At 61.9% G+C, this 16,881-nt stretch overlaps 1 protein-coding gene across 1 annotated transcript; it reads right to left on the bottom strand.

Moving 5' to 3' along the window:
- Nucleotides 1–3,068: 3,068 nt before the first annotated feature.
- Nucleotides 3,069–11,980, bottom strand: MEX3D (mex-3 RNA binding family member D). Its single transcript, XM_089905769.1, has 2 exons — nt 11,136–11,980; nt 3,069–5,289 (listed from the first exon to the last, which is right to left on the bottom strand). Exons 1-2 carry the CDS (start codon nt 11,743–11,745, stop codon nt 3,911–3,913), a joined length of 1,989 nt encoding a protein of 662 aa, XP_089761895.1. The 5' UTR covers nt 11,746–11,980; the 3' UTR covers nt 3,069–3,910.
- Nucleotides 11,981–16,881: the final 4,901 nt, after the last annotated feature.

Here is a 16,881-nt window from a genome sequence, read left to right as displayed (position 1 = left end):
CCACGACCAAAAGTCTAAAATATGGAACATTCGCTCAACTGCTGGGCAGTGAGGACACAAGTGTTGGAGGCTGGGAAGATGGCGACCCATGTCATGCCGGGACAAGACACTGGACCAGGGTCACCCTGATGTGCTGGACCTGTGAGCCAAGAGAGCCAATTGCCAAGGGGAACGAGAGCTTGCACTCAGGACTTCCCCTCCCCACGCCCCGGAAATGCTTTCCAGCTCCCTGACTGAGAATGTGGTCCCTCTGGGTTTTTGTGAGTTTCAGTTATTCCAACTCACAGTGGCTGAAACAAAGAAGAAGAGCTTATTGGTGCCTATAACTGAGAGGTTGGGACACATGACCTTCAGGCAGGGCTGCATCCAGGGCCTCTCACGGCAAGGTAGGGAATTCACCCTGGCCTGGTCATCTCTCTCCCCAAGGGCTGCAGTGTCTCTGGCCTCACACTTACAATATTCACAACCCTGTACCCAGCAGTAAGCAGTCTCTTCAGGTGTTTCTGGAAAGTCCTGGGACAGCACTTCCTCAGACCAGCATAGGTGACAGCCCTGCCCATGGTTGGGGGACCACCCGGTTAACCATTGCGTCTTCAGAAACCTCTCCAGGGGGCTGGCTTTGGCTGGTCTGGATTTGGGCTTCGGCCCTGGGCCTCACCCTCCCCTGGTGGGTCCTTCAGCCACCCAATCTCCACGATCCCCTACCAAGCTCCCGGGCACCTGGGCCCTTTGGGGCCCTTCTCTCCTCTTATTTCAGCAGCAAACTGACAAGCCCACTCCCTGCAGCTCCCCAGAGACCCCTCAATTCCTTACAGACACCAGGCCAACACCCCTTCTGCCCACCCCTGTCGGGACCCTCGCTCAGGCTCCAGGTCCCACCTCCCTCCCGAGGATGCACGCCCACCACTATAGACCCCTTGGCCGGGGTGGGGGTCAGCCACAGCTCTTCCTCTTGCTCTTGGGGCCAAACTGCAGGGGGGTGGTCTCCATGCCTCAAGTCCCTGCTGCCTCCGTAATCCTCTATGGCCTGACTTCGCTCCAGGTCAGCTGGGGCCACTGGCGCCACCACTACTCCGCCACCGAGGTGTGGGCCGGCCCCGGGTTAAGCATCGCCCTCCCACCCACCCATACTGGTTTCCTGAAGCTCTGTAACAAATTATCACAAAGTAATAGGTATTTGTTCTCCACGTTCTGGAGACCAGAAGTCGGAGACCAAGGTGTGGCAGGGTCACGATTCCTCTGAAGGCTGCAGGGCAGGCGGGGAGGGCGGGGGGTGGGGGGCGGATTCTTCCGACCTCTTCCAGCTTGTGATGGCCCCAGGCATCCCTGGGCTTGAGGCTGCATCACCCTAGCCTCTGCCTCCGTCTTCACACAGCTTCACCCTCTGTGTCTGTCTCTCCTCCTCCGTCTCTTATAAGGACATTAGATTTAGGGCCAACCTAATTCAGGATGATCTCATCTCAAGATTCTTAATTACATCTGCAAAGACCCTTTTTAAAAATTTTATTTATTTATTTTGGCTGCGTTGGGTCTTAGTTGCTGTGCGCGGGTTTTCTCTAGCTGCGGCGAGTGGGAGCTGCTCTTCGTTGCGGTGCGCGGGCTTCTCATTGCGGTGGCTTCTCTTGTTGCAGAGCACGGGCTCTAGGCACATGGGCTTCAGTAGCTGTGGCGCGCGGGCTTAATTGCTCCGTGGCACGTGGGATCTTCCCAGACCAGGGCTCGAACCCGTGTCCCCTACATTGGCAGGCGGATTCTTAACCACTGCGCCTCCAGGGAAGTCCCTGCAAATACCCTTTTGTAAGCTCCCATCCACAGGTTCCAGGGGTGTATCTTTTGGGGGCCACGAATCAATGCACTCCACCCCCTGAGCCTCATCAGAGCTGGTTGCTTGTACCTAGGTGTATCCCCATTTTTCTGTTGCTTTTGAGCCACACTGTGCGGCATGTGGGATCTTAGTTCCCCGACCAGGGATCAAACCGGTCCCTCTGCAGTGGAAGCATGGAGTCTCAACCACTGGCCCGCCAGGGAAGTCCCAGGTGTATGCCCATTTTACAGATGGGGAAATTCCAGCAGGGCTGGGCTGGAACCCTGCGTGTATGTGGCCCTTCCCGAGACCCACCTGTGGCCCTGCAGCCTGGGGCTACTACTCTCAGTTGGAGGATCTGGTGTGGCCGTCACTCGCTCGTGGGGTGCCCTGTCCATCTCTGGCTACTTCCTCTCCATCCCTGTTGCCCCATCAGACGCTCCTGTCATCCCAAGCCCCTGGCCTCCTCCTGGAAGCCCTCCAGGCTACTCTGCTATGCCTTCCTAGCTTTCCTAGCGGGCTGTGTCCCCCAGACCCCTCATTGCCCATTCCTCAAGCCAGCAGCCTGTGGTCACCTAGCCCCTGGGTTTGTCCCTGGAGCGGTCCTGGGCCCCTCCCTGTCACCACACCCCGTCCTCCACACACTGCAGCGCTTCCTTCCCCACCTTTGGAACTTTCGTGGCAACCGCCAGCTGACCACGGTGCAACCCATGGTCCCCCAGTCCTCGACTCCAGGCCAATCCCAGTCCCGAAGAGATGTGTCCAGCAGCCCCACGGGCCATGGTCCTCTGCTCCCAACTAGGTGACAGGGGGACACCACCTGTGGCTCATCGCTCAGATGTTCTTTGGGGACTGGTAGGTGTTAGGAGTCATCCTGGGACGAAGGTTTGCATACCTCAGTTTCCCTGTCTGTACAATGTCAGGTGGACCCCGTCCTACTGGAGATGGGGGTCCCACACACACCACGGAGGCGGGCCGATGCCCTAGGAAGTGACCCCCTGGCACCATCCCCTCCACATGGGTCATAGCCATTCCCATGGCTGGCTGTCCCCTGGGATGTCAGGTCCTGAGCCTCAGGAAAAGGGGACCTGGCTGGACCACCTTTCGGTGTAGCCCCGATGCCGACAGCACCTGGCTTGTGGAAAAGCCTGGAATTGGGGTATCCTGAACTCAAACTCTTGTATCTGGAAGACTGGGGGGGGGAGGAGCTGGATCTGAGCCCTCCCCCCCACCCCTCCCCCATGCCCACCAACCCCACACCAGGCCAAGGGCTCACATGTAGTAAAAAGACTTTATTAAGAAGGCTTTGAAGTCAAAAAATAAAACTCTTGATACAATTTTCTGAACCCTTAGGTCAGCTCAGCAAATATATAATCAGTAATTTAGCTGTGTAAGATTAAAGGTCCGTTACTTTATTTAAAATAAAATATATTTTAGTTTTCTTAAAATTTATTCCATAAAGTACATATTTCCCTATAAATTCCCTACATATACACAAGAGGTAAAAAGTAAAAGTTTAAAAAAACAAAAAAATTAAAAAACGGTCAACAGAAACCACAGCAGAAAAAGGATTAATAATTAAAAAAAAAAAAAAAGTTCTGGACGCCCCCTCCCCCCGCCCCCCTCCAGCCTGCGCGCGGCTTACATACTAAAGGGTAACCAGTTGGCCCCAAAAAGGGAGCCGTCCTTCTGGAAGTTTCTGCAGAGGTTGAGGCCGTGGGAAAACAAACACTGTCAAATCGGTATCAGCTACGTACAAAAGGACAACTGGGAGAGTTGTAAAAATCGTGTTGTTTTTTTTTCCTTAAAAAGATCACCCTGGGGAGGGGGGGGGGTGTCTTAAATAAAAAGTGCAAGCAGGCCTTTTCTCTCTGGTTTATTTTAACCTGTCGACTCAATACTGTCATTTGTTAAGAACTGAGGTGTCGCTGGGCCGCCGGGTCGCTGTCTCCACGCTTGGGACTGGAGTTAAAGCTCGTCTGTAAACACTGGCCAGCCCACCGCTCACCCCGCCCACCCCCTCCCCTTCCTCCCCACCCGGCCCTGGGCACCCACCCCGCGTCCGTGGACGGGCCCTGAGGGCCGCAGGCGCGGCGAGGTGACCGGCTAGGAAAAGATATGAATGGCCTGGGTGGCAGGTGTGCGGCAGGCTGGGCACTCGGGGTCGCTCTTGCCGCAGATGCGGACGGCGCAGTCCATGCAGAAGAGGTTGTGGCCGCAGGGCACCAGCGCGGCCATCACCTCACCCTCTGCACACACAACGCACTCCCGCGCCAGGGCCGTGGAGGCGGGGGCGTTGGGGGCCGGGGCCGCCTGGGGCTTGCGGCCACTCTCCGAGGCGCTCGAGTCCAGCGCGGAGCACGAGGAGGCCGAGGAGCTGCCGGGCAGCGAGGTGGCCGTGGAGAAGCTGGCGCTGCTCGAGAAGGATGCCAGGGAGCCCTGCGGGGGCCGCCAGGGCAGGGCGCCCACCGGGTCGGGCGCAGCGCGGCGGGCCAGCGGGAGCTCCAGGCTCAGGCCGCCGGGCTCGGGCAGCGTGGGCGAGTGTCGTGGTGTGCCAGCCCCGCTGCTGCGCCGGGCGCCCGGGGCGGGCGGCGCGGGGGCCCCGTTGACGGCGGCGCAGCCGCTGAAGGCGGGCAGGGGCGGGGCCCGCTCAAAGGGCGCCCAGATGGTGGCCGCGGTGGGCACGGTCAGGTCCAGCGCCAGGAAGTCGAAGCCGAAGTCGCAGTCCTCGGGGGCGGGTGGCCCCGCGGGGGCCCCCGGACCGTCCCCACCGAAGGTGAAGCCTCCGTTGCCCGAGGCGCCATAGGGGCTGGTGGGGTCCGCGTCCGGCACCGGCATGGTCGGCCCCCCTCGGCCGCCCGCATAGAAGGCCTCGGGGCCCCCCGGGGTGCCCAGAGCAGCGTCCCCCCGGAGGCTGGCCGTGGGCGCGGGGGGCCGGCGGCCCGGGTTGGGGGCCTTGGCCCAGAGGCCCGCGGCTGCCCCGAGCAGGTCCAGGCAGACGTCGGTGCCGTTGGAGTGGAAGTCGCTGTCGGGCCCGGTGTCAGTGAAGGCTCCCGTGCGCAGCGTGATGTGGGCCTCGATCTCCTCGCGCGCCCGGTCCACGTTCTCGGGCATGCCCGTCACAGCAAACACCGGCTCCTTGTCGCGCCCGGGCGTCACGATGTACGTGTGCGTCCGTTGCTGGATGCGCTTGATGGTGGCGCCCTTGGGGCCCACCACCAGCCCCACCACGCGGTAGGGCACGCGCACCTGGATGGTGGTCTGTCCCGGCAGGTTGGGCGGGCCCTGCGCGGTACCGGGCAGCCCGCCTGCCTTGCTGCGCGTGGCGCGGATCACGGAGAAGTGCTCGGCGGCCGACAGGATCTCACGCTTGGCCATCTCCACGTCCTCTTTGCGGCCGGTCACGATAAAGACCGGCTCCTCCCCACGCACCGGCGTCTTGATGTACGTGTTCGTCTTGGCGCGCAGTGCCTTGATCTTGCACCCTGTGGTGGGGGAGGGGGAGACACAGTGAGGGCAGGGACCCCTCCCCAGGACAGCCCCTCCTGGGCAGCAGCTGCAGGGGCCAGCCAGTGCGCTGGGTTAGGAGGCCCCACCTTCGGGCTGTGATCTCAGGCACTCGGCGTCCCTCCCTCCAACCTTGGGCGTCAGTGTCCACTCTGGTCCTGCAACCCCTGGCTCTGTAACAGGGGGATTGTCCCAAAGGCAAGGAGGGACCCTGTTTTAGGTTGAAAGGCGTCCCCCCAAATCCATGTCCACCTGGAATGTCAGAATGTGACCTTATTTGGAAATAACGTCTTTGCAAATGTAATTAGTTAGGGTGAGGGCATGCTGGATTAGGGCGGCCCTGAATCCAATGACCAGTGTCACTATAGAGGAGGGACATGTAAAGACACAAGAGAAGATGGCCATGTGAAGACGGAGCCCAGGATTGGAGTGAGACAGACACAAGCCCAGGAACGCCAAGGCCTGTCAGTACCACCAGAAGCCTGGGGAGAGGCTGGAAGATTCTCCCCTGGAGGGAGCATGGTCCTGCCCACACCCTGATTTCCACCTTGCAGAACTGTGAGGGTTCATTTCTATAGTTTCAAGCCATCCAGTTCATTTTACCAGATGTAGGACACTAATGCAGACCCTCCAACACCAACTCCCTGACAGGAGGGGAAACTGAGGCTCGGATTGTGGAAATGGCCTTCGACTTCTTCCTGACCATGTGACCCTCCCCCAAGAGCAGATCCTGGGCCCCATATCAGGACGCCTCCAAAGGCCCTCAGTGGTCCCAGCCTCTGAGGGGAAGCTCGGGGACACGGCCTTGTGGCTTCATCTTTGCTGCCTGGGCTGGGCTGGGCTAGGGGGCTGACCCTGCGGAAGGGGGCCAGGGTGGCCGTTGGGGAGAGGGTCAGTCGAGCAGGTTCTTTGACTGGGTGCCTCTCCCACCACCTAGGCAGCCCTCCTGAGGTCGACTGGAAGCTGCCCCTGAGACATTTAAACACCAGGCGTGGCCGGCCCGGGGCCCTGACACCCACCCCCCCACCCAGGGGCCTTCTGACACATCTTGAGTCCGGACCCAGGAGTCTGGGAGGACCCCCCACCCCCAAGTTCTGGGGACGCCAGAGGGACACAGGGATATTGTTGCAGTGCAAACAGAGGGCGGCATTGAGGGGAATAACAGCGTGGCTAACTTCTCAGCGAGGGAAAATACAAAGTTAGCGGGACGAGCTGTCTGCCTGCAGCCAAGGAAGTCAGAGACACGGGGCCTGGGCGGGGGGCAGCCTCACCCCCAGCACAAAGAGGTGAGGAGGCAAAGAGGGCAGGAGCCCCCCATCCATGGCTGAATAAAAGGGAGCCAGCTGAGTGGGGGGTCTGAAATCTCCCAGGGAGACACTGCTTTCCTCCCATCTCCCGGCCTCGCGTCCTGGCCCCCAGCCATCCCCACTGCACCCGGCGTCCTCCTCGTCGGTGGCTGCTGACCTGGGCTGCCTCCACTCCTGCCTGGATGATCTCCTCCCCACTTGGCTGGGGAGGCCCCTCCTGCAGTTCCCCTGCGCCTGACCTTTCCCATTTGTCACGTCATCCTCACTGCTGCACCCCACCGTCCTCTCCCTTCTCTGCATCACATCACAGCCCGGCACCCTCTCTTCCAGGAAACCCGCCCTGACTATGCTGGGCCAGGCCCCAGCACACACTTCTCAGAGTTTCTCCTCACACCCTAAGTCTGACTTTCTGGACTCCCCGAGGCTGGGGGACTGTGTTGTAAGGGCCGGCGGACTGGGATTGCCCTGGGCACTCAAGGGACCATCCCATGCCTCAGTTTCCTCACCTGCCAAAGGAGGGCACAAACACACCCAGCCTCACAGGTTTGGGGCAGGACCCGACCGGCCACAGACTGGAGAGTGGCCCCAGACCGGTGCCTGTCCTCATGGGGGAGCCTCGGTGGGGAAGGGACCCCTGGGCAGGTCAGGGCTGGGGAAGGACCCTGCAGCTTCCCGCCCCCCATCCTGCCCTGACCCAGAGAGCAGCCTTGGATGGAGGCCTCAGTGGCCAAGTAGAGCCCAATTAACCATCCAGACTTCAGCTGTGACATCCACTATCCCCCAAACCCCACCCACGCTAAGACCCTGAGAGGTGGCAGAGCTTGGGGGGGGGGGGAGTGGAACTGCACAAGCCAGGAAATTGGGTTTCCAGGAGTGACCCTGGGGGCTACCGCCAACTGGTGGGTGCAGCAGAAATGCAGCTTCCCGGGCCCTGCCCCAGGATTCCAACTCAGATAACCGGGGAAGGTGGCTGACTGCCCCAGGTCCCAGCAGGCCCCACCCTGTGGCAGCCGAACCCTCCTCAAGAGTGGCAGGGCCAAGGGTCCCCACGGGGGGCCTAGATGCAGGCAGCCCTGCTTCCCATTGCTCGTGACCCTGTACTGGGGTCCAGGCACCCCTGCACTGGGCATTCAGGGAACCAGGCCACACGGGCTCTGCTCCAAAGGAGCCCACGTGGTGACCACAGGCCACACTTATCAAGGGAACCTCAAGGCCGTGTGCGGGGAGCTGAGGGGCCGCCCTGGGAAGGAGGCTGCGTGCCGGGGGAGCACCGCTGGCTAAGGGGACAGCAGGGACAGAGTTCCAGCAGGCCAGGGCTGGGACAAGTCAGCCCGATATACTGCCACTCCCAACACAGCAGGGTGCTGTCCCCAGGGCGAGGCTGAGTCACAGTACGATGTCTGGGGGCAAAGCTGGCTCACCTGTGAAACAGGGCCAGGGAAAGCCCCGTGCAGGCACGGAAGGGTGTGACCTGCCACCCGGGGGCCCCGTTCTTCCTACGCCCCCCAGTGGGTAGGTAAGAACGTCAAGGCAGGGGCCCCCGACAGGCCTGCAGTGTCCCACAGGGGTGGGGCCCCGCACAAGGGAGAGAACAGCGAGCGAGGGATGATGGAAGGGACCCTGGCTGGCTGGCAGGTCACTCGCTCCCGACCGTGAGCCGAGTGTGCTGCAGACCCAGGCCTGGCTCTGAAGACCCAACCCCGGCCACCCCACCCACGGCCATTCTGCCAACTGGGGCAAAGGCAGCAAGGCGGGGGGCGCAGGGGAGGGTCTCAGAAGGAACTGGGCGCCAGCCCCCTGACATTTGATGACCAGCTGGGGTGACAGGCTCTCCACCGGCCCTTCTGAGTTTCCACTTTTCCTGTTTGTGGAAGGGGGCCACCTCCCCACCACCCCCAACCCTGGAGCTTTGGAAGGTGGAAGGTTCTCTCCTGACTCACCCCTGCTCCCTGCAGGGCAGGAAGAGCCAGGAGACTAGGGTTCATATCTGGGCCCTGCCGACCAGCTCTGGCGGCACCTCCGCTCCTGCAGCCTCTCCCTCCCCGTCTGTGACCCGAGGCTGCAGGATCCTCTCTGGGGGACACCTCAGGGCAGGTTGAGGCTGCCTCTCAGTGGGTCCAGGGCACCTTCTGGGCCCCTCGGCCTCCGGGAGGAGAGAGCAACGCAGGGGCTATAATCTCCTGCCTGTGCTCAGAAGGTGCATGGACCCATTTCAGGGCTGAGAAAACCAAGGCTCACAGAGCAGCAAGGGGGTGTCCAGGAAAGGGCGAGCCCGGGTCTGTGGCTCTCGTCAGCACAGGAGGTCGGGCAGGTGAACCCCCTGGCCCTGCACTCCAGAGAAGGGGGTGGCTGTGGGCCTGGGGTCAGACAGAAAAGAATAAGTTCAGGGTAGGCCGTGCCGCCTGTCCTAGGGACAGCAGGGGACAGGTTCCATGTCCAGGGACCCACAGGGTGGACAGCGGGGTGGGTAACCGGAGGAAGAGCACAGAGTCCTCCAGGCTGTGCTTGAGAACTGGTGGCAGAAGCTGGGAGCCACAGATGCTTCTAGAGTGGGGAGACACAAGGGCTGCTGCAGTTGCCAACCTGTCCTGGCATTCGTATTCCCCTCCCTGGTGCCCTGCACCCCACTCATGGGGTGGCTACAGTGTGCCGGCCCGGTGCTGGGATAAGAACCAGCATCTGGCTTGAGAATCCTCACGACAAGGGAGCTGCTCTCCCCCCTGTCACAGAGAGGGGCTCTTGTGCTCAGAGTCACAGGGCCACCCTAGTCTGCAGGGAGAGCTGTCGGGGCCCAGGGACCCCCAGAGCCTGCCTTGCTGTCTGCCATCCGCAGGAACCCAGGCTGATACCCTGGGTACCAGCGGGTACCAGAGGGACACGCGGTACCAGTGGTCAGTGTGGAGCCTGGCGACCCAGCCACCAGACTGCTCAGCATGTAGGCCAGGGATCGGTGCCCCCTGCTTGCGGCCCGCACCCCCGGGGGGCTGACACGTGCATTCACATGGGACTTGTCCTCAGGCTCCACCACCAGGTGGATCAGTCTCATGACCTCGGGTGACAGCCCCCAGCCTCAGTCTCCACAGGCTCCTGGACACTCAGCTGGGAAGCAGCTGTCTTGTTACAGGTCCCAGTGAGGTTACTGGGGACAGGGGTGGCAGGAGGTGATGTCCTGAATAGGAAGGAGGCAACTGGGTGGCAGAGGGGAAACGTCCGGTCGTGGTCTCGTGGTGCCTGCCGGTAGCCGCAGGGCCCAGAGAACGGTTTACGGGTCCCCCTCCCCCCGGCTCCCATTCCTAACAGCGGGTCCCCGGTCCCAGCACCACGCCTGGTCCTCCTTGTGTCCACACATGGGGAGGACAAATGAATGACTGAACGTACCTGCGCCCGAAGCCAGAAGGCTTGCTACCCCCTGGCCCCACCCACCCAGAACTAGTAGAGAGCGGTGTCCAGGGCATCCCTGCGGTCCTCTGCTCGTAGCACTTAGGGCGACAGGTCACCTTGAGACTCAAGCCCCTCAACACCCTTCTCTAGCTCCTGTTACCGAGGGTCCAGAGGCAGGGACCCCTAGCCCCACCTCAAGCCCCGCCCAGGCCCCACCCCAAGTTCTAGAACCTGGCTGAGCAGCAGGGAGCCCGGAGGTGCGGGCAGGAAGGCAAGAAAGTTGAGGCTGGTGGGCAGGCAGCTAACAGGGTGGGTGGGTGTGTGCTGGGCCGGGCACTGCCCACCACCCTCCAGCCCGCCCGCCCCGCAGCTCCAGGGCCAATGAGCGGCCGCCGGCCTGATGTCACCCTGCAAATCTCAGCCTGGCTCTCTAACAAAGAGAACAATGGGGCAGCCACAGGGACACTCCGACAATGCCGCTCCGGGACCCGCACACCCTGGGTCTGTTGCTGGCCACCTGGCCAGGGGAGGGCTGTGGGGCAGGACCCCAAAAGTGGCTTTTACAGGGGAGGTCCTTGTGCATCCCCCAAATCCCTGACTGGGGGCGGAGAGCCCGGTAGGGATCCTCTCTCATCCTGTCCTGCTCCCCTTCCCCAGCAGGGTGCCCAGGCCGGCAAGTCTCGATGCACCCTCTCTGTGCCGCCAAACTTATCTCGACACTGCCGGAGCGCCCGCGCCCCCAGCCCCAGCGACCCCCCAAACCCGAGCGAACCCGCCCCGTGCCAGTTTTGGGTGTGGAGCGGGCACTGCCCAGCCCGACCCCTTTATCCTCGGGATGCCACCGCTAGCGGCCCAGGGTCCGGGCAGTGAGCTGCACGCAGGGGCCTTTCCCGGCTGCAGGCGCCCAGACAAAGGCGGCAGCGGGGCCGGAGCGCCGAGGGGAGGAGCGCGGGCTGCGCCCAACTTTCTCCCGCGGCCAGCGGCAGGACAAAGGCACACAGGCGGCCACCGAGGCCCGAGCCCACGCGGGGCGTGGCCGGGGTCTGGTGTCCAGCCGCGGGCTGGGCTGGGTGGCCCCTCCTGGGGCGAGCCGCGAGGGGACCCCCGGGGAGGCGCCCCCGACGGCGGCCACTCACCCTGGCGACCCACGATCTCGGCGACGTGCTCGGAGCTGGGCACGGGCACGCACTCGGTCATGTTCACGCTCTTCTTGCGGCTGCCGATCACGCTCATCTGCTCGGCCAGCAGCGTCGGGGGACCCAGGGCCGCGGGGTGGGGCGCGAAGCCCGCGAACACGTCGGGCGGCGATGGCCGAGGCGGCGGCGGGGGGCTCACGTCGGGCTCCAGCAGCGGCAGCGGGCCGGGGGCCACGGCCACCCCGGGCGCGCCCGCCTCGGGCCCGTCGGGGGGCGCGGGCTCCGCCGCGGCCCCGCAGTCTGCGCCTCGCGCCGCCGCCACCCCTCCGTCCCCGCCGCCCGCGGCCGCCCCCTCCTCGTCCTGGTCGCCCGCGCCCCCCAGACCGAGCCCTGAGAGCTGGTCCAGGGCCAAGCGCAGCGCGGCGGCCGCGTCGTCGGGCTCGGGCGGCGGCCGGGGCGCAGGCGCGGCCTCCTCGGCGCCCTCGGGCGGGGGCGGCGGCGGCGGCGGCGGCGGCGGGGGGCCCGGGCTGGGGTCCCCCCCGGCCGCCGCCCCGGGTCCGCCGCTGCGCTTGCCCCCGCCGCCGTCGGGCTGTCCGGTGGAGCTGGGCATGGCGGCGCTAGCGCTCGGGCCCGCGCTCCCGCCTCTCGGCCGCCGGCCGCCCCCGCCGCCGCCGCCCGCGCCGCCGCCCTCCGCCTCTGGGAGCTCGGCCGCCGGCCGCCGGCATCCAGCGGCGGGGCGGGGCGGCGGCGGGGCTGCTCGGGCGCGGGCGGCGGCGGCGCGGCGCGGCTCGGCTTGCTTCTAGGCGGCGGCGGTGGCGGCTCCTCGGCGGCGGCGGCGGCGGCGGCGCGGACGCTCCTTCCCTCCGCCCTCCCACCGCCTCCCTCCGGCCGCCGGCCGCCCCGCCCCGGCCCCGCCCCCGTGACGCGGCTGCCGCCAACAATGGGGCGCCGGGCAGGGCGCACGCGCGGGACGGGCGGGGCGGTCACGTGGCGCGGCCATTTCCCCCCCCCCCCCCCCGCCACGGGCTTTGGGGCGGGCCGGGCGCTGTGGCACGTGCGGGCGCGGCCGCAGGTAGGTGCCCGAGGCGGCCCGGGCCCTGGGGGCGCGAAGGCGCCCCGCCCCAGTCCTCGCCTCTGGGCCGGTGTCCCTCCCCCGAGGCCCCTAGCGCCGGGGCTGGCCTCCAGACTCCTCCCCCCTTCCCCCGCGCGATCCCCGCACGCACCTGGCCCCTAGGGCCCCCCCCCCCGAGAGGTCTGGGGCACCCATATCCCCCATCCCGGGAGAGTGCCCCGAGCCGAGATCGCGCCACGTGGTGGTGCTTCCCGGCTTGGGCTGGTTTCTACCCGCCAGAGCCCTCAGACGTGAGCACCGCCCTCTAATGCTCAGAGAGCAGCCCAGCGTGCCCACGCCTAAAGCCAACCTGTCCCGGTGGCCCTTCCTCCAGCGGCCTTTCAGGGCCTTCTTTTTTCCTTTGGGGCGAAGGAGCCGTCCGGTTTCCCCCTGTGGGATTTCTTTTGGTGAATGGATGGGCTGGGAGCGACCCCACCCAGATTGTCCTACCGGGTCTCCGAGGGGACCCGGGACCTAGTCCCTGCTTGGCTGCGGGACCTCAGGCCAATTGCATGGGCTCTTTGGGTGAGAGAGGGGGCAGCCCGCCCCTTTTGTCCAGCACTGACCTCTCACCTGGTCCACTGCCATCCTCACCCGACCTGGGTACCTGCCCCCCACCCCATGGAGTCCTTCGGCCACAGCTGTCCACGACTGGATGGCCCAGAGTTCGTCACCTCTCTTCACGAACTCTGTCTTCCCTGGCAGGTGCCCCTCCCCCTCTCTTAAGGGACCCCAGTTCCTCTCTTAAGATCTTGGACTTCTCTTTTGTGTGCTTGAATGCTCGCTCGGAAGTATTAATTACTTCATTATAACTTATGTTCAGGGACTTCCCTGGTGGCGAAGTGGTTAAGAATCCGCCTGCCAATGCAGGGTACACCGATTCCAGCCCTGGTGGGGAAAGATCCCACATGCTGCAGAGCAACTAAGCCGGTTCGCCACAACTACTGAGCCTGCGAGCCACAACTACTGAGCCCCTGCGCCTAGAGCCTGTGCTCTGAAACAGGAGAAGCCACTGCAATGAGAAGACCACGCACTGCAACGAAGAGTAGCTCCCGCTCGCTGCAACTAGAGAAAGCCTGCGCGCAGCAATGAAGACCCAAGGCAGCCAAAAATAAATAAATTTCTTAAAAAAAACCCAAAAAACAGGAGGAAGGGGAGAAGCATCATAAATAACTTTAGAGACACGGAGGAAAATGCCAGAAGCCACCAAAACTGCTGAAAGGGGGTCTGGTCCGGGGAGCATGGGGCTGGGCATGGCTATTTTCCATGATGGGGATTTTAGTGATTTTTTTTTTTTTTTTTTTTTTTTTAGCTACACATATATTAGTTTTTAAACGTGTTCAGGCAACACTGTGATGAAAACACCACGGCCAGTGAGGCTCAGTGGGGGCCTGGGTCTGAGCTCTGCTGCTGAGCGCCCCTCCAGCACTGCCCAAGGCGGGGTGGCAGTGGTGCCTCATCCAAGGTCATGTTTTGAGAGAATAATAGTCAAGGAAAAGAACTTTGTTGCCAAAGAATATAAAACCACAAAACTGCCTTCCCTGCACCATTTCCACGTTCAGTCTTCCCCCTCCAGTTATTAAAATGTGCTTGTGGCAGTTGATTTTGGAGTGGGCTCATGGTTACTTTTGTGAATTGAGTTGGGTTTGAAATAAAATTTACACGCAATGAAAGGCATCTGCTTTCACTGCCCTGTGCATAAGCTCTTCCTGCCCAGATGAGCGGCTGCAGGACCCAGTTGGCTCTCCCCTCTCTGTCGGTCACCTGGAGCAGTTTTGCCTCCTCTGGGGCTTCACGTAAACAGAATCTTTTTTTTTTTTTCCCCCTTTTTGTCTGTACCGCGGCACATGGAATGTCCCTGACCTGGGATCGAACCTGTGCCCCCTGCAGTAGAAGCTCGGAGTCCTAACCACTGGACCGCCAGGAAGTCCAGGGAATCGCTTTGTACTCCCTTGTGGGGCGAGTGTTTTGCACTCGGCCTAAGTTAATTTTTGTCATTTTTTAAAGACTCCCGGCCAGGCAGCTGTGCATCCAGGCTCCTTCATGGGCCCGTGTGGGCTGCCTGCTCTCCCCAAGGCTGCCAGGGACCCTCTGTCTCCCGCCAAGCTGGTTCCCCACACCTCTAGGGCCGGCCAGGATCTGTGCACAGACGTCAGGTTCCCTGAACCCCTGATATATATATATATATATAAAATTTTTTGATAATTTAGTTTTGGCTAGTTGGGTCTTCGTTGCTGTGCGCGGGGTTTCTCTAGTTGCGGTGAGTGGGGGCTACTCTTTGTTGTGGTGCGCGGTCTTCTCATTGCAGGGGCTTCTCTTGTTGTGAACCACGGGCTCTAGGTGCGCGGGCTTCAGTAGTTGTGGCTCGCAGGCTCTGTAGTTGTGGCACACAGACTTAGCTGCTCCGCGGCATGTGGGATCTTCCCGGACCAGGGCTTGAACCCGTGTCCCCTGCACTGGCAGGCGGATTCTTAACCACTGCGCCACCAGGGAAGCCCCCTGATATTGTTTTATTTTTAAACTTTGAGATATAATGTACACATATTAAGGTGCACCCTTTAAAAGTACACAATTCAGTGGTTTTTTTAGTAAATTAAAGAGTTGTGCAGTCATTACCACCATCAATTCTAGAACATTATCAGGAATTCCCTGGTGGTCCAGTGATTAGGACTTGGCACTTTCACTGCTGAGGGCCTGGGTTCAATCCCTGGCTGGGGAGATAAGATACATCCCGCAAGCTGGGCGGCGTGGCCAAAACAAAAAAATGATCATCGGCCAGAAAATGAAACCCCTTACACTTGCGCCATTACCCCCAAGCCCCCTACAGCCCCAGCCCTGGCAACCACTCATCTACGGATTTACCTTCTGACATTTCACATGCACGGAATCAGACACTGTGGCCACAGCAGTCAGGGTTCTCCAGAGAAACAGAGCATAGCAGAGGTTTACCATAGGAATTGGCCACACAATTATGGAGGGCTCTGTGCGATTCAGTCCGAGGCCAAGGGCGCGAGAACCAGGAGCTCCAGGGCAGGAAGAGAGGGACGTCCCAGCTCAAGAAGAGAGAAGGAACTTGCCCTTTTGCTGTCTTTTTGTTCCACTTGGGCCCTTGATGGGTCGGATGACACCCAAATGGGTGAGGGCGGATCTCTCAGTCTACTGAATCAAATGCTAATCTCTTCCAGAAACATCTGCACAGACACACCCAGAAATGTTTTACCAGCTATCCAGACGTTCCTCAGCCCGGTCAAGTTGACACCTACAGTTAACGTCACAGCTTGCTTCTGTGTCTGGCTTCTCTCACTGAGCATCGTGTTCTCAAGGTCCATCCACGTTGTAAACGAGTGTCAGTGTTTCTCTCCTTTTCACGGCGAAGTGATGCTCCCGCGTGTGGAGGGACTAGATTTTTTGTATCGAACCATCCCTGGATAGACGCTTGTTTCATCAATTTTTTTAAATAAACAAATAAATAAATTTTTGGCTGTGTTGGGTGTTCGTTGCTGCGCGCGGGCTTTCTCTAGTTGCGGTGAGCGGGGGCTACTCTTCATCGCGGTGCGCAGGCTTCTCAGTGCAGTGGCTTCTCTTGTTGCGGAGCAAGGGCTCCAGGTGCGCAGGCTTCAGTAGTTGTGGCACGCAGGCTCAGTAGTTGTGGCTTGCGGGCTCTAGAGCTCAGGCTCAGTAGTTGCGGCGCACAGGCTTCGTTGCTCCACGGCATGTGGGAACTTCCCGGACCAGGGCTCGAACCCGTGTCCCGTGCATTGGCAGGCGGATTCTTAACCACTGTGCCACCAGAAGCCCAAACTCCATCCTTTTTAAAAATGTGTTCCTTCCACCCTCATGGAGGAGGGGTAGGGGATGGGGAGGAGTGACAACCCGATTTGCAGGGGTCCTGTCGCAACCCCTGAAGGGGACAGGGGGAGGATCTAAGAGGTGGCACGACCCCCTAGTGACAGGTAACAGCTGCACCGCTGGCCCTTCCTGCACCAGGACCTGAGCTCAGCTCCCAGGGCGGCTGGAGAAATGCACTGCTTTTGGTGAGATGCCCTTACTTACTGTGTGGAGGCTGCTCCGGCTGCCCTGGCGACCACACCCCCGCAAGGCTCTGTGCCTGTCCTCCCTGCCCCCTGCCCAGGGCTCTGAGAACAACAGTCTCTGTGGGGCAACCTGCTTCCAAGTCCTTCAGTGACCACGGAGGACTGGGAACGGGCTGGGCTGCCAGAGAGCCTGGGCATCAAACACCTGAGCTCAGCCCTGGGGGCTGATGTGAGGGCAGGGGCTGGGGGGTGGGCAGTGAGCAGATGGGCCTCCAGCCGGCATTCAGTCTGGGCCCTGGACCTGGGGAAAGGCCTCACCCTCTCAGTCCTGACCTGCCCGCTTGGGAACCCTGTGGCCCACCAGCCCGAGGCCTGTGGCTCCTGCAACGGACTGCCCAGCACACAGCTGGGGTGCCAACGCCACACCTGGATTTTGCACCAGCTGGGGACCATCTGGGGGCTCGGTGCAGAGGAAGACGAGCAGCCCCCAGGCCCCGACACGCCACTTCCATATCCATCGAGAGGTGCCCGGACGGAAGGCAGGTTGTGCTCCTTTTCGAGCCCCAGGTAATTCATACGAACAGCCCTCCTGGCCACGGGG

The sequence above is a fragment of the Delphinapterus leucas genome, unplaced genomic scaffold (assembly GCF_059928025.1).
Source record: "Delphinapterus leucas isolate spDelLeu-1000000601 "Yukka" unplaced genomic scaffold, BTC_Dleu_Yukka2 spDelLeu_asBTCV2_sq25, whole genome shotgun sequence".
Classification (NCBI taxonomy): Eukaryota; Metazoa; Chordata; class Mammalia; order Artiodactyla; family Monodontidae; genus Delphinapterus; species Delphinapterus leucas.
The sequence above is the reverse complement of the archived record's forward strand: the minus strand, read 5'-3'. Positions and strand labels throughout refer to the sequence as shown.

Bases quoted from the DNA above. Each gene is read 5' to 3' on its own strand.
- MEX3D (XM_089905769.1), bottom strand. From the start codon at position 11,745: ATGCCCAGCTCCACCGGACAGCCCGACGGCGGCGGGGGCAAGCGCAGC. The intron at 5,290-11,135 runs GTGAGTGGCCGC...CCCCCACCACAG, and splicing joins CGAGATCGTGGGTCGCCAGG to GGTGCAAGATCAAGGCACTG.